Source organism: Ciconia boyciana, chromosome 4, assembly GCF_034638445.1.
Source record: "Ciconia boyciana chromosome 4, ASM3463844v1, whole genome shotgun sequence".
In the NCBI taxonomy this organism is placed as follows: domain Eukaryota; kingdom Metazoa; phylum Chordata; class Aves; order Ciconiiformes; family Ciconiidae; genus Ciconia; species Ciconia boyciana.
This window is the reverse complement of record NC_132937.1, coordinates 27,233,509-27,255,706: the sequence shown is the minus strand read 5'-3', so window position 1 is coordinate 27,255,706 and position 22,198 is coordinate 27,233,509. Positions and strand designations below refer to the sequence as shown.

The window sequence follows — 22,198 nt, the reverse complement described above, 5'->3', positions numbered from 1 at the left end:
AATATGCAGCCAAACCTAGCAAAGACTTTTCAAAGTTACTCCCTCTCCTCCCATAAAGCCTGGAGCTACACACATCTGAAAATTTTAAGCGCTGAAGAGAAAACCTAATGGATGTGAACAATCTCTGCTTAATTAGTAGTTTGGAGAATTAGAGCTACCATATGAATAATAAGAATGTATTAACAACTCAGATTGGTAAGTCATTTTATAACGCTGGAGGGGGCTGCACCATCTCCCCTGGTCTATACGGACTGGTGTCTATACTGGGCTCTATACGACACGGCGAGGGATTGGCAGTCGGGGTGGTTTTATCTCTGCGCACCTTGACACAAGTGTTACTGTTCAAGTGATCCACCAGCGTTTTGGATGGCACAAATGTTAAACTTTACGGATCCCTGCGTTATTCAAGGATTAACACTTAAAAAAAAAAAATACCGACAATTAACAAGTGACAAGAAACGAAGATAAAGCTTCTAGATCTGAATTTATATTTTAACAAACATACCAGTAGGAATACAAAGGGCTCCATCAAATTCACCTTCATCTTAACTGCGGATCAGATTAAATTTGACCCTTATGCGTAGACGAGGCAAAAAAGCATTTTGTTTTATTGCAAAGGGAGAGAAAGAAGGTTCTTCATTTTCTTTAATCTTTGCAGATGACAGTTGTGGATTATAACAAAGACATGAAAGGGAACAAAAAAGCTTTTTAATGTAGTTTTGGGTTGTTTTCTTTCTTTTGCATATTTAATACAAAATGGAGCAGTGAAAATCAAACAAAAATATGTTAAATTTTATGCATCCCACTGTTTCCCTCATAGATCACATTAAAGCACAACACTAACAAGTAAAGGCACTTTGAGACTCCAGGGACTGTTCATTTTCTTTCTTGCCTTTGAAAACTGACTGTCATTTATAGAATGCTGTCATTTCTGCAAATACTTCATGCAACAATTTTCTTTCATTTCTCCCTGACTTTGCTTTGCTTGTAGAGTATGGAGAAATTGCTCACAAGCCAAGGGTCAGTTTGAGATCCACACGCTATTTACATTACAGACAGATCTTGCATAACGCCCCCAAATCAGATATTGTGTGGATTTTAAGAGTGTCCTCATCTTAAAGTGAATTTTAGCCTGCCCAAATACCTGCGTGTAGGAATCCGCTCATACACAGAATGAAGTCACTCTGGTTGACTTTCTATAAGACATTTTAGTTTGTTTACTCCTCAATTCTCCGGCTGTAAAAAATAGCTAAACAGGCTTCCCTGACAAAATGTTTAGGATCTATTGACAACAGATGGAACAGAAGAGCTGAATATTGCTCCTCTTCATTGGTAAAGAACAGAATGCCTAAGAATAACTCTTAATCCAAATTATAATATAAATAATACAGATAGCCAAGAATATTTTTTTCTTTATATTCCTTCATCAGCAAAAAAAAAAAAAAAAAAGAGGAAGCTTTGTTGCAAGGCTTAGTTTTCAGGGAAAAGGATGGATACGATGCTGTGCTTTGCCTTCTCGAGTCTTACCGATAGCTCAGTCGCGGATGCCAAGGAGATCAAAACAGCTAAGTGACCCAGGCTTATAGATGCGCATTTGCTTGGATGAAAGCCTTATTTTCTGGAAAGGAAAACACAGCCTCGCCTCACGGTACAACTTCCATTGTTATTTTATTTTTGTGCGTACGAGTGCCTGAAGAAACTTTGGCCACACGGAAGTTAACCCTACTGGTACATTAACGGTGCTTCCTCTGATGTCGGAAAGCATCTCGAGTCACGGCTATTCATTTTTTATTCATTTGTCCATATGTCTTACACTTCATTTTCTGCTACGCTACTTTACTTTCCCTGAGTCTGGCTGCATTTGTAACATCAATAACAAATGTATGTGATACGCATAGGGATTTTTTTTGTTGTTTCGCATCCCTACCGACACGGAGTGCACTGAGCTTGCAATGCACCATGGGAGTTGTAAAGGTTCACATCTCTGCAGGAGACAAGACCTATTTCTAAGCATGCTCAAATTACAGCCTTTGCTTAAAAAAAAGCCCTGCACACTTTGTTATACTGCACACAGGACATAGCTCACAAGAGAAATCAGCAAGCAGGCATAATATATGATGAGATGACATCTCAAAAACAACTGTAAATATGGATTTGCTGTTCATCTCCTGAACGACATTAAAATAAAAGCACTTAACAGATTCTCATTATAAATTCTCTTTGCTCCGTTAAACATTTTCCCTAGCGTTTTACAAGTTAAATGTTTCCAGAATCAGCCTGAGTACCTATAAATATACAGGCACCCCCAGAGTAGGGAGGGACATCATTGTCATCCAGCTGCGGCAACCTGTGTTGGTGCCATGACCTTCACTGGTTCACTGCAGGGTCATGTCCTCCCTGCGTTGGCGTGGTGCGCCTACCCAAAGGCACCGCGGCTCCAGGCTAGGTCTGTGTTGACTTCTCGGGATGACTCGCTGTGAGATGTCTTGCCAAGACTCAGCCTGGGAGAAGACAAGGAGGTCAGGTTGCTGAAGGATGCTGGTGGAGCTCACGCTGCAGCAGAGGAAGGCAAAGCGCCAGGTTTTGCTACCTAACCAAATTTGGGAAGATGGCTGGAGTCCTAGTTTATCATCCAAAGAGCTAGGACGTGCCCTCAACAGTTGTAACAGATTCAATGGTGAGATTGGGTTAAAAATTACAGGTTAGGTTGTATTCGTTTGAAATGTAGATGCGTAGGACCCTCCTCTGTCCCTCGTCCCTCACATCTCTGTGAAGCAGATGGGCAGAACTGCACTCCTCAGGGACAAATTTCAATTAACTTCAGGAGATATTTTAAGCATGTCTGCGTATTAACATATCTTTGCTATTTGTGCTACAGTAGGGCCCAGCAGTTCGAGATGAGATCGGGGTTTCATTGTCTAGTTAACATAGAAACATATTGTAAGACTCTACTTCAAAGACCTTATGGGCAAAAGACTAAAGGAAACAGAAGAAAAAAAAAAAAAAGTTAATACCACAGAGACTGAAGACACACAAAAAACAGTGACTTGCCCATCATTTCTTGAGACGTTTGTGACATACTGCAGATGTGGAGCCAAGTTTGCACAGTTCTCTATATTCATTCTCAAAACAAATGGTGGTTTTTTTTTCTAAAGAGGGCTTTAACACTCAGGAATTTTCCCAGGACAAAAGTTTCGGATTTAGATGCCTCAGTCAGCAATCTACATTACTCTTCCCGATCCTAAACAGAAGGAATTGATTTTCAGGAGATACTACTACTCCTGATGCTTAAAAAACATGTTATTTTGCTGGCTTTATTTAAACACTGGATGAAACCTTTTGGCATGGAAAAAATGTGCCAAATTTCCAAAACTTGCATTTTGTGCTTTCCGTTCACAAAGAAGATATTAGGCCCATCCTCTGTAACCTTGGAAAATGCATTCTTGAATTTTACAGCATTTGGTAAGTTTAACTTAATTGAACAAAGTTCTTCTCTGTTATTATGGATTGTTCAGTTTACCAGAAGATGTAAATATATGCTAATTTTGTTGTGTTAGAGACAGGATAATTCACTGGTAGGTCTCTTATTTTATCGAAAGCGATCATGAGCTCTTTATTACCCATTTTAGCCTTTCTGATAGGGACTCCTTTCCAAATTACCTGATACATTCGATGAAATAACATCACAGAAATTATCTCCTCATCCACCCCTGAAATGCAGCCATTGCTGATGTACAAAGTGCCTAGAAGGAATAAAATAAAACTGTTTTTCTCTAGCTGACAACATGGGAGAAACTCATTTGGAGAATTTCACCATGATAGTCTATTCTAGTGGAATATTTATAGTTAAATTGACTAATATGATTAAAAGATTTTTTTTTTTAAATGTGGCTATCATTTCCCTAGATTGTGCTGAAATCTGCTTCTAAGCTTTGCTCTCCAGAGGAAGTGTATATTGTCCAAGAAGTGGAATACATCACTTATTCTTTATTTTAATGGGGTTTAATCTGCTCGCCATTAGGTGCCTGGTGGATACTTGTAAAATCAGAGTCAAGGCACCTTTATTTTTGGGATGATGGTATTTTCACAGAATCACAGAATCGTATAGGTTGGAAAAGACCTTTAAGATCATCAAGTCCAACCGTAAACCTAACACTGCCAAGCCCACCACTACACCATGGCCCTAAGCACCTCAGCCAAATGGCTTTTAAATACCTCCAGGGATGGGGACTCCACCACTTCCCTGGGCAGCCTCTTCCAGTGCTGGACAACCCTTTCCGTGAAGTCAAATTTCCTAATATCCAGTCTAAACCTCCCCTGGCACAACTGGAGGCCATTTCCTCTCGTCCTATGGCTTGTTACCTGGGAGAAGAGACCGACCCCCACCTCTCTCCAGCCTCCTTTCAGGGCGTTGTAGAGAGCGAGGAGGTCTCCCCTCAGTCTCCTTTTCTCCAGGCTGAACAACCCCAGGTCCCTCAGCCGCTCCCCATCAGCCTTGTGCTCCAGACCCTTCCCCAGCTCCGTTGCCCTTCTCTGGACACGCTCCAGCCCCTCCATGTCTCTCTTGGAGTGAGGGGCCCAACACTGAACACAGCATTCGAGGTGCGGCCTCAGCAGGGCCCAGTACAGGGGATGATCACTGCCCTGCTCCTGCTGGCCACACGACTTCTGACACAAGCCAGGATGCCATTGGCCTTCTTGGCCACCTGGGCATGCTGCTGGCTCATATTCAGGCGGCTGTCGACCAACACCCCCAGGTCCTTCTCTGCCGGGCACTTTCCAGCCCCTCTTCCCCAAGCCTGTAGCGTTGCATGGGGTTGTTGTGGCCCAAGTGCAGGACCCAGCACTGAGCCTTGTTGAACCTCTGTCCTGGTTTCAGCTGAGATAGAGTTAATTTTCTTTCTAGTGGCTGGTGTGGGGCTATGTTTTGGATTTGTGCTGAAAACAGTGTTGATAGCACAGAGATGTTTTATTTGTTGCTGCACTGGTCAAGGACTTTTCAGCTTCCCATGCTCTGCCAGGGGCAGAATAAGCTGGGAGGGGGCACAGCCAGGACAGCTGAGCCCAACTGCCCAAAGGGCTATTCCAGACCATATGGCGTCATGCTCAGTACATAAAGCTGGGGAAGAAGCAGGAAGGGGGGGACATTCGGAGCGATGGCGTTTGTCTTCCCAAGTAACCACTACGCGTGCTGGAGCCCTGCTGTCCTGGAGATGGCTGAACCCCTGCCTGCCCATGGGAAGTGGTGAAGGAATTCCTTGGTTTGCTTTGCTTGCGTGCGCGGCTTTTGCTTTCCCTATTGAACTGTCTTTATCTCAACCCTCGAGTTTTCTTACTTTTGCTCTTCCGATTCTCTCCCCCATCCCACCAGGGGGGAGTGAGCGAGCGGCTGCGTGGTGCTTAGTTGCCGGCTGGGCCTAAACCACGACAACCTCAGACAATTGGCCTGGGCCCATCGATCCAGCCTGTCCAGGTCCCTCTGTAGAGCCTTCCTCCCCTCCAGCAGATCAACATTTCTGCATAGAGGAGGCCAAATCACCCCGGGCTTCCTGGCCCCTGGGCAAGACACCACTGATGCTCTTATATCTTATGTGGCACAGTGTATTATGCCTGGATATCTGGCTAGCCCTGCCACTGCGGCTCTCAAAGCACAAATTTATTTAGTAGTCTGCTAAATGCAGAATGTTTTCTCCAGGGTCGGAGCCGGGCACCCTCCCTTGTGAAGAGATTCCTCCTGAAGTTGCAGAGAAACCCCTCCAATTCCCTCCGAGCTGTCTCACACAGCAGGATCTCCAGCAGGAATTCCACCTGCTTTGGGCTTCCTTGTGGCGCTGCTGGTTGAAAACTTTATTTGTAAACTGTGCTTTCGGCTCCTTAGTGCATATCGGGTGGTTTCCATTTTCCTGGGAACATTTCCATTTCCTGGGAACAGCCCTGGAAGTCTGGGCAACCACAGCCCTACCTACAACCCTCCGTTCCAGAGCTAGCTTACAGAAATACGCTACATCTGACCGTGATGTTGGAACTGCCTTTCTCTCCTGATTTCTCAGAATTCAATAACCCTTGTCTGCAGAGTTTATACTTCAATTCGACATTTGTCCTATAGATAGATTAGCTTTTCCTGGCAATAAACTAATGTTACTAGGTCTAGGAACTGATATTGGTGCTATTGATTACTAGGTATAATGTTTTCTCAAACCCAGACAGGATTAAATGAGGCTGTTCTCTGATTGGGTTTTTTTTGAGATAATTGTGAATGACTGCTTTTCTGCCCTTTAGAGGGTCTTTCAGCATCAGTGGCACTGGCGGGACACACAGGGCATAGCCATAATTCTCTTGAAGACCTTTTCTCTTTTAAGAGGGCATTTCCTGCAGGAGTTACTCTGCTTGCAACAAAATCTGGCATTTGCGTCTCCAATCCTTTCATTGCTGATAAAAGGGAGTCAGTATGCTTTTGGTGAAGCAAAGAGTGAGAGGAACAGGGAAGACAGAAGGGTCCTACATCAGCAGCTGGCTTAGAACTGCCTCCTCAGCTCGGCACCAAAGCCAGGTTCCTGCTCTCGTCATGTTTATGTGAGCAGGTATTAATTATCACAGAATTACTTAGGTTGGAAGGGATCTCTCAAGTCGTATGGTCCAAGTCTTTGTTCAAAGCAGCTTCGAAGGTAGCTCTGGGTCTCACCAGCGTCATCTGCAGCTGACTTCTGAGCACCTTCAAGGATGGGTGTTGCACAACCTCTCCAGACCCCTGCCTCAGTGCTTGACAACCCTCATATTTATTTTTTTCCTAATAACTAATAAGAATTTGTCTTGCTGCGCTTTCCGCCTTGTCCTTTTCCTGCAGGATACTGTCAGACCCCGTCTGTTTTGACAAGATATCTTTGTTTCCACATTGTCTACAGGGAGGCCATAGCTCCTCGTGATGGATACCTTACTACTGTCTCTGCCATCCCAAGGGTAGACTCCTGTAGCCTACAGTTAAAAACAGCTTAATAATGCAGGGAAAAGAAAAAAAAAGCAGAAGGTGGCAGCTTTCCTCCTCAGCAAGCTCTGGCAGCATGAGCAGGTTATTATACTGGACTCATAGATACACGCTCATGCTCAAGCAGAGCAGAAGGGATCAGGTCTCGATGAACTGCTACTTCACTTTTGGTTAAGATCAGGAAAAGCACCGCCGAAGGTGTTGGGAGAAGTTTATTGAACGTATAACTTTATCGTTATTGTATTGGCTACATTGCATTAGAAGGAAGTCAGATGGTTTTAAGTGCAAGACAGTAGCTCTGGGTGGTATAATGGGATGAGCAACGTTTTCATGATGATCAGGAGATCCCATCTTAGCTTGGGCTCTCCCAGGGTACCAATCTGTAGAGCACTCTGCAGGTCCCTCGTGTCAGGTAATTGTTAAAATGGGAAATGAGAAGAGGACTTGAGAAGGAGTTTTTGAGAGAGAAAGGAGCGGATTTGGAACATCAGCTGAGTGCTCTACCCTCTTTCCAACACTGTCGTTTAAGGCGAGGAGCTTTCCTTGGGTTGGAGTTCACATCTAGTTGTCAAGCGTTTCTTTTATATTTATAGTTTAAAGAGGAAATTAAATTATACATGAAAACTCAACATTTCTCAAAAGACCCCATGTAACGGCTGTGGAGATGTCACAATTTACCCTCTTAAAGAAGAAAATAACCGTGGTATCTTGAATGAGTTGCTATTTGTTGATTATTTTCTTTCCAGTAACAACATCTGTCAGTAGAAGAAATCAATTTTGTTCATGCTTAGCTTGAACTTCTTGTCTTTTTTTTTTTTTTTTTTCAAGTTGAACTGCAGAACACAACTTTATTTCCAGAGCATGTTCCACACCAACACTGACATGGGGATTCTTGGCTGATGCCCTAATTAAAGCTGAATTCTTTGCTCAGCTTCTTCAAAGGCGAGAAGAGATTTCTTCTGCCAGGAAAAAAAAAAAAAAAAAGGCATATAATTCTCTCCTTCTCCTGCTCCAGAACAGCAAATACAAATGGTAACATCATTGTTATAGGGGGAGGAAAATTCAGAATTTATCTCTGAATTCTTGCAGCTGCACTGCAACTGTCATCTCTAAAGCCCCCGTTTCTTTGTTTCTTTGCGGTGTTTCTGCCAGGAGCACTAACGACCCTTCCGTTCCATTAGCTGCTGCGCTTATTAGCAGGTTTATACGAAAAAGCTTTCCTCATTTGAACTCCCACTCCAGTCAGTGGCATTTTACCAAAAAGAGCACCAGAATGACCCCGCAAGTGTTATTACCATACAATGCAATTCAAAAAGCAACCATCTGCCACATGATAATACTAATGCTTTTTCACTTTTTCATTGTATTGGACTAAACCGAACTCTAATACTGCGTTCAAACGATGTACTGTGGCAAATTGCCTTTTTTCCTCTTATCTACGTGGAGACTCAAGCAATTATTTATTGCTCCAGTTAGCAGCAGCTCAAATTAACCACCTGACTTCTTCATGTTTTTAACAGAAAGCTACAGATCGCCTCCTCGTCCCAACCTTAGCTCATTTTTACAAATGGAACCTTACCCAACCTAGTTATAAACATAAATCGTATGTCAGGCTGTTCGACTTATAAAGTTTGATGGCCTATATATTGTGCTATATGGGCCGTTGTAATGAAGTATGTGCTATATAGTCTCCATTTGTAAATTTTCCATGAACTTACCACATTTTTCCACCTAATTTATCAATTTCGGTGAGTATATTTTTCATTATCAACTTCACAGTAAATCACTCATTTTGCTTATTCGTTATTGGGAATTCACAATGTATTTTGATTAGCCGTGACAGTTCTATGGGATTTTGACAATAATTTCTCGAATCAGGTTTCTCGAGTAACCGTTCACATTTGAGAAATCAGTGTTCAGGGTGACATTCTTTCCTGACTAATGCCTTGTTATTTAAAATTTAAGCCAAGTGAAGTCCAGCCGTCTGCGCTCTGGCCATAATCAGCGGAGATACGTACCAACGCTTAGAGGCTGATTCAGCTTACGTTTCTTGAATGCCGATCTTAGCATGGGATGACTTGTCCTTCAGAGGTGCTTGTCTCTTCGGTCACTATAGGGACAGCCCTTAAAAATGAAACCACGTGCCTAATTTACAGAAAGCAATAAGATGAATCCGTTGTCTGTCTCTTTACGTCCTCTTCAATGCAGTCACCGAGTTCGCTGCTGGTAATAGCAAATAGCTGATACGACTCAAAGTCCTAAAATGTCATATTTTGGTATTCTTCCCTGCCTTTCCCAAAGTCTACCCTAGGGAACGCTCTGTATTAACCCCTTGCATCACTCTGCCAGCCGTCTTTCAACCCTCCTAAATAGGCAGAGCAGCTGGGACATGGGTAGAAGGAAGAGACAGAGTCGGTCTAGACTGTGCATATGAATTTCTTTTTCTTCTGCAGAAACTACTGACTGTGACATTATTAAATTCTCAGCTAAATAATGACTTTGTGTCTCAGTAAATAAATCTTCATGTGGAATCTGGAGAGTTACAACACTTAGTTAAATTAGAAATTAAAAGTAGTATGCTAATATATAGTGGAAATCATGTGAAAATATAGACTACCTCTCTGTGAATACAAAATAATTTCCTTATGACTAATGACATTACAGTGAGTACCAACTGAATTAATAGCCGTACAATACTTAGCGCAGGGAGTTATTAATGCACCAGTCATTCATTTGGCAATTTTTAAAGTTTAGCTCTTTTGCGATAGAAGCACAGAAGTCACCTGAATATTAAACAAATACGTCACTGTTTCTTCTGGACGTAAAATTAAGTACAAAACATGTGGGTGGAAAGGATATTAGTAACCATATGCAATAAGTACTTAAAGATTATTTACTCATTTCAGATGCACTGTAATAGTATTAATCACGCTGAGCTGATTTGGTGTTAATGTAGATGAAATACGTAATTCTGCAGCAGGTCTTTTGCAATGTCACGTTAATAAATGCCTCCTCACATGCAAACATTTGTTATTTTTCAGTAAAGACCTTTGAGGAGGCAGTTCCCATCTTTGGCGGGTGTATGAGCGCCCAATGTATTCAGCTGCAATTTTCTTCTGTACAAATAGAATTAACAGCTAAAAAAAAACAAGGGGAGTGGGGGGATATGAAGGAATTTGCATGGAAAAAATCAGGAAAATGGATTGCCTTGTTTTTCTCAGAAAACAGCAGCAAAAACCAACATGGAGCTGACGTGCTTATTTCACTTTGTTCCATTTAGGGATATATTTAGAGTAGCCTCGTGGTAAACTAGGACACGCAAACCAGCACAGCACATCCATGCACCCAGAAGTTAATTCCCGTGTCTTATTTGTTGTCTGCTGCGTCCTTCACAGAATCCCAGAATCGCATAGGTTGGAAAAGACCTTTAAGATCATCGAGTCCAACTGTAAACCAAACACTGCCAAGCCCACCACTACACCATGGCCCTGAGCACCTCAGCCAAATGGCTTTTAAACACCTCCAGGGATGGGGACTCCACCACTGCCCTGGGCAGCCTCTTCCAGTGCTGGACAACCCTTTCCGTGAAGTCAAATTTCATATTTACAGCAAAGCATGAGGAGTTCTCAGTGAGGTAAAAAGTGGTAAAACGGCTATTACTGATGTAATTCTGACATCAAGAAATTAGGGAGGGAGGCTTTTTGCTCAGCGTCCAGAAAGCGATATCCGGGGTGCATGAACTGTTCTGGGCTGGGTTCAGGAGCGCGAGTTCCACCCACGCAACGCTGGAGAGCTGGACGCCTGCGGTTCACAGCCACGGGACGACACATCACTGGTGGCCCTCAACCATCTCTTCCCACATCATCCCCGGGACAGGAGCACGTCCTCGTGAGGGGCTGTGCAGGGCTGGATGCCTCCCGGCACACCGGAGCTCAGTGCCACAGCCCTGGCTCCCCCAGCTCCATCCAGCAGCGTGCAGGGCAATGAAGGGCAACGAAGGTGGGGAAGGGTCTGGAGCACAAGGCTGATGGGGAGCGGCTGAGGGAGCTGGGGTTGTTCAGCCTGGAGAAAAGGAGGCTGAGGGGAGACCTCCTCGCTCTCTACAACGCCCTGAAAGGAGGCTGGAGAGAGGTGGGGGTCGGTCTCTTCTCCCAGGTAACAAGCCATGGGACGAGAGGAAATGGCCTCCAGTTGCGCCAGGGGAGGTTTAGACTGGATATTAGGAAATTTGACTTCACGGAAAGGGTTGTCCAGCACTGGAAGAGGCTGCCCAGGGCAGTGGTGGAGTCCCCATCCCTGGAGGTATTTAAAAGCCGTTTGGCTGAGGTGCTCAGGGCCATGGTGTAGTGGTGGGCTTGGCAGTGTTAGGTTTATGGTTGGACTCGATGATCTTAAAGGTCTTTTCCAACCTATACGATTCTGTGATTCTGGGAGCTGGCAGGAAGGCACTGGCACCCCACAGCATCCCTCGCCTCCGTGTAGCACCACACGTGGCACCGCGTCTGAGGCTTCCCCTGCTCGGAGCCATGGGTCAGGAGGGGTACGGCTGATGCACAAAGTTGGTTCCAGCTTTCTTATGCAGGCAAAGCTGCAGATGGTTTAAAGGAGAACTTCAGTTCACTATTGATGAAGATAGCACCAGGAGATTGAGATAAATAAAGCCTTTGGAAGGGAAACAAGAACGATGGGCAGCAGTAGTGCTTGCTCATCACTTACTTTGCAAAGGCATTTGCTTAACTTTATTTTCTTTTTTCTCATTTTTCAGGAAAGCGCTTGTCCATTCTGCATCCCAGATCTGACTTTTAACAGTGTGTGCTTTGTTTTGCCTTCTTTTTTTTCTCCTGCAGAGCCAAGTTCCCATTACGTGATTTCCTTAAAGGCCTTTAACAACGCAGGCGAAGGGGTGCCTCTGTACGAAAGTGCGACCACCCGGTCAATGACAGGTGAGTTGCAAATGCTGGTTCATGATCTGCTCCCCATCGGTGAACGTTAGCCTTAAGAAGGTGCGCATTAGGCAAAACATTTTGGTCAAGGCCATGGAAGACGAGAGCTCTACGAAGGTGCGCATTAGGCAAAACATTTTGGTCAAGGCCATGGAAGACAAGAGCTCTGCAACCTCCGGGTCCCTGCTAGAATACATCAGCTTCATTTTCCACTTTATTGTAACTACACAGATAGAATGAATTATTTACCCTTTCCAGAAATTGGCTGTATAAATTTAATGGGATGCTCACAAGTGCTTGCTCTTTGGTGCGGGTTGGCTTGGGGAGAAGCATGACTCCCAAACAATTTAAATATTTAAAGATCAGGGCAGAATAGTGGTGAATGACTTTATTGAATTAAGCCCAGATGAAATTATTAGGGTTTTTTTCTTCATTTTTAAAGCAGTTTAAATTAAAATGAATCAGTTAAAAACACACTGTTGTCATGCACGTTTACAGAAGCATGTAGAGGGGTTGCAAAAGGTGAAGGCATGTACTGATAAGATTTTCCTGGCAGGATAAGGCTCGCAGAAGGGATTACCTAGTGGTAATGGAGCAGGGTGCTTTTAAGCAGCTGTTTTTCACAGATGCATTGTTGGGACGCTAGCAAAGTTATAAAATCGGCATTTTTCTTGTGCAGCCCTGTCTTCCGGACTGCCTCGTGGTTTTTTTGCAATCACTGGTGTGTGGGTGGGACTGATGAGGAGTTAGAAGAAGAGAACTGAGGAAAAAAAAAATTTAAAAAGGTGTTTTTCCTCCGGAGCGACACCATCATTTGGTGAAGTTTTTTTCTCATGTTTCACCCATGGTGTTCAGAGCTGCCTGGAAGGGGAGCTGTGTCACTGAGAGCAAACCCGATCACTGACGCTGGCTTGGGTGGACCACGAGGAATAAATGAACCAAATGGCACTTCTGTGGCTCTAGAAGGAAAAACAGCTTTTATCCGTATGGTTTTGTGAAGTATTCCCATAAGAAATCTTGGAAAGTCAGAAGGAGAAAGAAAAAAAAAAAGAGATTAATTGCACAATCAAGGGCAACCGTAACAAGCTACATTAGATATAATAAGTGTCGGAGAACTTCTGGCTCAAAATTATTAATCTTTCTTCTTGTCTGGAGTCTACAAAGGTCATTCTTGCTGAGTCTGTGTCTTGTAAAATCTTTTTCCAGTGAGTTTGCCTCAGGATCCATATATACTTTTATTTTTAAGGGGTTTGTTCCCTGTCAATTCTATTTAAAAATTACCTGCCTGACCTGTGGGATTTGATTTTATGTCTGTATATAACCTTTCATAAACAAAATGATATCCAGATGTGAAAAAGGTAATTCAGGCTTGGGCTCTGTTTTGCTGAACCGACTCGATGATCATCGGCGAGAAGTCCACCTCGGTGCTTCTCTCTTATTGCTGAGAGACATCCGTACCTGGAGCTTCCCACCACCTCCCACCCACGGGACGCAGCCTCTGAAAGGAGCTGGTGGCCTGCGTCGTTCATGGAGGACCATCTCAAAAAAGGCTTTTAGCAAAACAGGAAAGCACAGGAACTGTGTTCCCCACGCAGCGGATGAGCTGACGCACCCTGGGCACCAGAGAAAACCCAAAACTGCGTCTTTGTGTGTCGGTTTAGCATATACATAGACATTCTTGGGTGCCTGCTTGTGTGGATATGGTGTGCAAACTAAGGTTATATAACATGCAATATTCACAAATCAACTCGAAAGCGAGCAAGAAACTATTTTCTGTCGAGAGATTGTAATTTCCAAATGACAGATGTCCACGCATAAATAATAGCAAATGAAACTTTGGTGGAAAATAAGAGGCAGTATTTAGGGACCTATTTTCAGCCACCGGTGGATTATAGACATTTCCTCAGGTCAGTGGTGACGTGTTTCAGAAACTGAATTATCTTGATTGATCGAGTCTGACTGTTTATTTTGCTAAACCCGGCCTCTCTTCATAATCTCCTCTACAGCAGGACTTCAGTTTTCAGTATGGGAAAGAAAAAGGGAAAGGAAGTGCAGTATTTGCTAAAATACCGACTCAGCTCCAGTCACGTCAACTTCCATCATAAGTTTGTAAAAACAACCAACAGAAACAGGTATGGCTCGCCTTCCAAAGTTTACAGCCAATTCTTTTGGAAAACTTCAGTTCAGGAAAAGAAACTGTTAACTTTCAACTTGCAGAAGCTCGATTCACCAGGTTGGGGCAAAAAAAAGAGATTCAGCTGCCCATTCCTCCCCATGTGGATCGTGTGTTTGAGTTTTGGATCTCTACAACAGCGACCGGGTTGCTTCATTTCCTTCAACACTCATATTCAAACTTCTTATAAAGCAGCTTTTGATGAAAGAAGCAACACAAGAAGCAGGTTGAACCTAATGGCTTATCATACATTTTAAACATCCTCGTCTCCTCTGTTTTTCCTTCCGAAGGCTGTGACCTCCCAAAGTTCTGAATAAGAATTACAAAACCGTAAATCAGGAGTGATTAAAAAGTGTCAGGAGCTGGAATTGCACATGGAGCAGACAAACTGTAGCAACTGTCAGTGAGGAAATATTAGAGTCATTTAGGCTTTTATTCATTAGTTAGCAGATTATTTTAGGGGGAAAAAAAAAACCCAAGCAACCTTTTGGCGTGCTTTTGCTGCACTTTACCCACTGCGTTTTGAAATTGTATTTAGAAAAATCACAACTGGTAAATAATGAGTCAGTAAGTTTAGTTTTACAAGACAGGCCAGAAGTTGACTGGGTGCTTCAACAAGGACAGAGGTCTTGAAACCAAGTAAGAAACAGGCTCTGGTGCCCACGTTGGTGCCATCACCGTGCAGCCCCAGAGGGCAGAGAGAGAGCCCCGGAGAACCCAAGAGCGTGAAGGTCATCGGGGCCGAACCGAACGCTGATCAGGAGAGGAATTCTGTACACGGGTGGTTGGTGGTTTTTTTCCCTTGACTGTAACAGCAGTAATCTGCTGCTGACCCAAGGTCTGGTTCCTCTCTCAAGCCACCATAACTCAGAGAAACCTCCTGCAACCAAGTGGAAGGAGAAGCATGGCCACAGTAATCTTGACAGCCACAGTTAACTGGATGTATCAGCACGCCACTCAGATCTGAACTTTTGGACGTGAAATGAAATGTGCCACTGTCTCAATAATTAAGCCAGCCAGAATTTCCCTCTGACATTGCACAAGCGCACCGCTGTGGCATGCGTGTCGTGCTCAGCATCTTGCTTCCCAAAGACCACCCGATCACAGACACATGGGAGAGGAACTGTGCTTGTTCCTCGAGGAAGAAGCCCACTTGAAGATAATCCACATCTCCACGCCTGGATATGCATATTTAACACGCTGACAGTATTAAACCAACAATTGCAAGATCTTCACTTCAGCAGTGAAATTGTTATGTTCTGTTTTGCCTAACAAACGCTTCAGCAGATGCAGAATATGTTCCTTTCAAGAGCCTAAAACCAACAAAAGAGCCTGAAAGAGGCTGCCGAGAGAGAAAAGCATAGGTAACACCTACACACGGAAGAGTATGTCGTGTCTATACATCGGGTTGGAAGACGACACACTCTCCACTTCGTAGGTGTTTCCAATAGCGTATAATTTAAGTGATTCAATTTTTTAAGAAAACGTAAATCGTTTTGAGGAGAGATGCTGTGCATTGCCTTCATCTTGTGTGAAGAAAACACAGCATACCTGGAAGTCTTTAAACAAGTCATGAAAAATAGCACTTAGCGCTGGTTACTTTTGTTGTAGTGATGTAACTGAAATGTTGCCGATGCGTTCTCATTTTGCATTAATGCCTTTCTTTCTGTTCTCCTCATGTTCCTCCTCCTCATTAATGCCATGCATTTAACCCATTGTGATGTGTGCCCCTTGGTGGCTGTTTGTGTTTTGGTTTGTTTTGTTTTGTTTTTCTGTTTTAACTTACCTATTCATTTCTTTTGGAATGCTCATTTGGTGATGTATGGACCCAGACCCCATTGATCCATTAGAAGTTGATTTTTATCCTTTGCTTGATGATTTCCCTACCTCAGTCCCAGATATCTCCACCCCCATGCTCCCACCAGTAGGTGTCCAGGCTGTTGCACTTACGCATGATGCAGTGAGGGTCATCTGGGCAGACAACTCTGTCCCAAAGAACCAAAAGACTACGGAGGTTCGCTTCTACACGGTCCGATGGAGAACGAGCTATTCGACAAGTGCTAAGTACAAGGTGAAATTTTAACACGTTATGAATTTATGAGCTATTTCATCTCTTCATATTTTATTTGCAAAGACTCTGAATTGGCTTTTGTGAACTTCCCTCAACCAAAATTCCCAGTTCAATCAAAAGGAGACTTGCCTGAGTAACTACTGCTTCCTAGAAACCTATGTGTTTAGTTGGATGAAAATGCTATATTTTAATTCCACATGCCAGTTGTTGAACATTTTGATCTTTAGTCTTTACCAACCAGATATAAATTAGTCACAGATTTGGTAGCACAATAGTGGAGCGTGTGTAGGAAGAAATACCAACTGCAAACCCACCCACACCGTATGGCAATTCCAGTCACCCATATTACGTATTCCCAAATAGCAAAAAATGGAGGTTAGTTTATGAGAAAATTCAATTTGAATGGATACGGCAGCGGCATGCTACTTTCTGGATGAGAATTTCTTTTCAAGTCCTAATGAAAGCAGTACCAAATCACGTGCGGTGCAGCAAAGAGATACGGTGGGACAGGGAGTGGGAAGGAACAAGCACAGCCTTTAGGCTTTTTTGTTCGCTTGTTTTTGAACAATAAGCTACCATTCCCCACGATCGTCAGCTTATATACTGCATCTCATATAACACCCGCCTTCCCCGTGATGAGCATGTCCTTCCTCCCGTGCCCTACCATAGTAGCTGTTTTCGCTTGCCTAAAGGATCGTATTGATCCATAGTGAGTTGCTTGCTATGGATGTATTGTTATACTGCAAGTGGACGCCTCATTTTTTACTGTTCCCTGTCCTAACAAAAGCAGCCTCATACGAGTCATTTTCCCAAGGACTGTGGAATAGGCCATGCTCTTTCCAGCACTGAGGCTCCTCCAGTTAGGGCCAGAATGATGTGTCTAAATACAGGTTGGCATTTCTAAACCCCAGAGGATGGCTCTCCGCCTCTTGAGGTTTGGGGTACACCTGTCTTACAGACTCTCATCTCGAGATCTTTCCCAGGTAATTTTTGGAAGAAGTGGGAATGATGGTGAGAAGGTCTTGCCTTCAGTCTCTTTTCTGATTGTGATTTTTCAGCTCTGTCAGCATTTGGCTCGCTGGCACTTGGCTGAGTCCATGTGCTGCCGTGAACTATCGATTTCAGTTGTGTTACCCCTGATTTGCGTTCACGTCAGCCGAGAGGAGACTCGGGTCAGCTGGCTTTTTGCTGCAGGTGCTGACCCACTGTAAAGCTTTTCAATAATAGCACATCGTTACAAGGTATAAAGCCCATACCTTGCTTTTACACCTACTGCCATACTTCTGACAACCTCAGATGCCGAGATGATGATCTGCAATATAAGACCCAAATTTTGTATGCTCATGCAGCTATAACAAGGTAATTAAGGATGCCAAAACAATGCATTGTAATGTTTTGAATGCCATACCTTGATCTGACTCCTATTTAGAGATGGATTTCCAGGCCCAACAAAATGAGGCATATAGCACAGGGAAGCACAGCAAGTCACGGTTCTCTAGCGATGAAATCAAAGCTCCAGAAAAGACAGCATTATGTTTTGCCAATCACAGTCAATCATAACATTTTCTCTAGTTTCCCAGTGCATTGACTGAGCTGCATGCAGTGGGAAATGGTTGGTGACAAACAAAAATGATCCAAAATAACCCTATTAATTTGCTGTGCAGGAGAAGCACGCCCTGCTCAGAGGTGTCGAGCTCGTTGTCCTGCTAAAACGAGCGGGTGGACATCTCTCACAGAGCCACCACCCAGGGCTCCGGGAGCCATCGAGGAGCAGGAGACTGAAGAGGAGAGGAGCAAGAGTGAAATTACCTTTTTTTTGCCATCATCTCTAGTTTGAGCAGTTTATGGGTAGCGTGTAAAGAGCCGGTCTGATTCATTTATTCCAGCTCAATCACCCAGAAGCAGAAACAATGAACAATCTTTCAAGAGGGTCTGCTTTCTTGAAATAACCAAATTTTTTTAAGAAAACAAGAAAAAACCTATTATGTTATTCTTTGAAAACTGTGGGGAAAAATTCCATTTTCTTCAGAGGGGTTTGGATCAGGCTCACAAATAGGTTCCCGTAGCACTTGCCCGTGCATTGGCATTGAATTTCCAATTCTTTTGAGTTTTTCCCATTAAAGTCTCCCATTGCTTCAAAAATGTATATCAAATCTAATAGAATGAAGGGTTTAGCCTTTCCCATTGAAGTTGGAAGTTTAGAAATTTAACTTTGCCCTGCCAACTTTACTTTGTACAAACCGTCCCAAACAGGCATGGCGTGGCATTACTAAAGGTACTTGCTACAGTTGCACCCCCTTCATCTCAATGTGATATTAACTTCAAGGATGTTTGCGACTATTGAAATGCTAATATTTAGTATTGAGCGAAAAAGTCAAAGAAAAACACTCAGCTGGAGACAAATAACTTTCTTTTTAGAAAAAAGAACCCAAAGTCTTTATGTGCCACTAAAGACTATTTTGTCCAGGAATAGGTTCAAACTCTATTGTTTTTTCCATGTGCATTTTTCCTGATCATGGGTAATATCCGGGCACTTCCACAGTGGTAGTTATCAGATTTAGTTACCCTCAGTCATGCTGAGGAGTATTTTATGCCCTAAATCATTTCATTTCTTCCAAAATCTTTTTGGGGGGAGAAAATTATTATTCCCTATATTGAAATCCAGCCTTTAGTCAAAGAATAATTTGTATAAACTCTAGCAGGTAGATTTGGCCAACTTTGGCAAGTGGCTGAGTAGTTTGGTTGAATAGTTTATGAACACATAGGTTATAAGTGCTGTCTTTGCTTCAGTAAGACTTTTTATAGAGGGAGATCCTCTGCTGGAGTAAACCCCTAGTACAGATAAGTTGCAAAACTGCTAATTTCCAAGAACTAGGTATTTGAATTGAGTATGAAGATGGTAAAATCTGGTATTGCATGAAGTCTTCTTATTAAGTAGCATGCAAATCATCTGTCAGAGCACCCATGATAAAACAGCGTACCATATATAGCCCATTCATTAATGTCTCTGCAAAGTAAATTTCTCCCGCTCCCCCTTGAATATTACTGCTTTATTCTGTGCTGTGCTGGCAACTTGATGTGCCATTTTTAGGAAAGGTCGATTTCTTTTTGAATCATCTGATGGTTAGCATCAGAACGGCATTACTGATGCATGCCTTCTTGTGAACCGGCTTCCCAAATGTGAACATCAAGGGAGTCTTCTGATGCAACGTCATATGTAAGTTGTCCTTACTCAGTCAACTTTAGGTCTATAGGTATATAAACATATAAAAGTGCCCTGCGCCTTTAACTCACTGGCCTGTAAGTTGTTGACGCTGGAGGATTGCACACCAGGTTCTGTAGCTTGAAAAGCGTGGGAATTGATTTTATTCAGTTGTCACCAATTTGTCCGATAATTTTCTTCTCACTTGTCTCCTTTGATACTGGTGCAGTTTGGCTCAAATTGTTCCTTACTGCAGGCTGAGGTAAAAAGCTAAATCAGCTAAAAATAAATGAACAATTTAATATTCACATCAACATCAATATGTTTGGTTGTTCATAACATATCGCAGTGAGGCAGATCAATAATATGTTTCAAATATGATCTAATACATAAACATATTATATTTAACCAAGAAAAAGTGTGGTTTGTGAATACAAAAATGCATCTTTATGCAGGGCTCCAGGGTCATATTTCCATCTCTGTCGTAAATAGGTGTTAACCCCAGGAAATGGGAAGCCTTAGTCAGGACCATTCTAGGCGTAAAAATGCTTTCTGAGCCTCCACTGAAAATCAGTAGATATTTAAACCTTTTTTTTTTTTTTTTTTGAAGGAACCCATCAAAGAGGCTGGAAATGACTGTTTAAGTTATGGAAATGTTCCTATTTTTGTCCTTATATGGGCAGAGATGAAGGACACAGGGTTAGCTTCAAATTTACATTTGGAAAAAAATGCACGGCAAATTGCTTTGTCTGCGAAAAGAGAAAGAGAAAGCATCACAACAATTTATTTAACTGCCTAAATTATAGGCAGCAAGTTTGGTACTAAACTTGGTACTATAATACAATGATACTAAAAATACTCCCGTTCAGGTACGCAGCAACGATAGAGCTATTTTGCTTGAAAAAAGGAATCCCTTGTAACTGTGTTTTGCTTGGCTACCAGCAAAAAGAGTGGCTTTAAAGACATTCTCTGCTCCATCTCTTTGCAGTCAGCAGATACAACCGCCCTGAGTCACACTGTGATGGGTCTGAAGCCAAACACCATGTACGAGTTCTCCGTCATGGTCACCAAAGGTCGGCGGTCCAGCACCTGGAGCATGACCGCGCACGCCACCACCTACGAAGCAGGTACGGCAAGAGCTCATGGAAGGGCTTGCTTTGGCTTTTTTTTATTTGTCATCAAAAGCCTTGTTCAAGTTCATCCTAACTGCGTAATCCGACAGCGTACGTACAAAATCAACTGTCTGTCTTCGCTTTTTTTCATGGGTAGCAAAGCAGAGCAGTCATTCTACTGAGCTCTGTTGTCATTGCAAGAAGTTAGGAGATGGTAGTACGTGTGTGTGATACTTTGCCCCATAATATAACGAGTATCTGTGACCTTTAATGCTAATGATTTAAAATAGTGTTTGCTTTTCAAAGAAACCCAAGATCAGGTGAGAGCAATTATTCTTTTATTATTAGATACTGATTTTGCTACTTCAAAATTTTGACTTATGAAGTTCTGTGTGTCTCAAGGTCATGAGTTCCCATCTTATCCGCTTAGTAGAAAGGACTCAGTGACTGCTTCTATCTAATGCACATCCTTCTTGACTCAAGAACTAAAGGGATGCATTTAAAAACTAAACAACCACAGGTCTGATCATAATATGACGTGGACACATTTTAGCTGTTTGCTGTGCACTGTGCTGGTGACCAACGCATCAGTCTGGCCAAGACCTACAGTCAGAGTTACGGCGACTGAAACCGTGCGTGCAAAATGAGAGACAGAAACTGGGGGGGGGGAAGTCATGTGAGCAGTGTTTTCAGCTTGCACGTTATTTATTGTAAGACACAATTATCTACCCTGTGCAAAATGTCGACTTGTATAAATGCCCTCCTGACAGTAAAGCATCTTTCCGATGCTCGGTGTTTTTATACATCTGTATTTCATTTCCAGCAAGCAGCCATTCTAAAGATTAATAATATGCTTATAATAAACAAATGCACTTTGAAGGCTTAATTTAGCTGCTCTTCTCAAGCATTTGAGTGGTATTTTCCAAGCAGGAAGCTATGACCTGAAAGATACTTCAGATTCTGAAGGGGACTAAATGCAGTTTTGGTAACAGACAGCAGATACATATTATATGTAACCCCAGTTCAGTGGGTTAAAAATATTTGAAAAAGGATGAAGATGTAGTGATCTCTGCAGATAAGAACATCATCTCCAAAACGTAATTGTTTCTTTCTCTTTTGTGTGCCTTCAATTAACTGCAGTAGGGAAATAGCATGCCTGGGCTTTACTTCTAGTTATCACGTAGGCGTTAATGGAAGCACGTATGCTGGTCCCTAGGCTGTCTTTAAACAAGGGTAGGATCTTCCATTAAATTTGCATTGGTTTTAGAATAAGCTATTGAGCCCCCCTCTTTTGAAAATCCCGAGTAGATTTGCTTTTAAATAACTCCACTGAACTGCATGAGGCTGTATACCACGGAAGTACTAGGTTTTCTTTATGATTGCCTATGTATCTTGCTCTAGTCCATAGATAAGAATGTCTATGGTTTTGCTTAACATATTTTTCTTCTTCAACTGTTGTAGACAGCAATATGTACATTTGGACACCAAGGTAGTATAGTACATGCTATATTTTCCTGAGGGTGACTAGTGGCCTTGAAAACCCTCTAGGTGCCATTACAAATCAGTTTCTACCAGCAGATACCAAATGAAGGCGGCTGGTAAATATTGATTTGTTGGGGTTTTTTTAAATGAAAACCACAGTACATGCCAGTTAATTATCAAAGGGAAAATAAGAGGGAATATATGTGTCCTTAGATTTTCCCATGTGATTGCAA

The 22,198-nt window shown here is 42.7% G+C and overlaps 1 protein-coding gene across 4 annotated transcripts in view; it reads left to right on the top strand.

The window, feature by feature from the left end:
• The window catches only part of DCC (DCC netrin 1 receptor), a 618,393-nt gene that overhangs the window by 531,862 nt on the left and 64,333 nt on the right, over positions 1-22,198 (top strand). For 2 of the 4 annotated variants that reach the window (XM_072860253.1, XM_072860250.1), the window contains 3 exons: positions 11,830-11,925; positions 15,991-16,169; positions 20,360-20,498. In XM_072860253.1, coding sequence (XP_072716354.1) covers positions 11,830-11,925; positions 15,991-16,169; positions 20,360-20,498 — 414 coding nt within the window. The remainder of the gene's footprint in view (positions 1-11,829; positions 11,926-15,990; positions 16,170-20,359; positions 20,499-22,198) is intronic. The other 2 variants (XM_072860252.1, XM_072860251.1) reach the window with 2 other exon arrangements.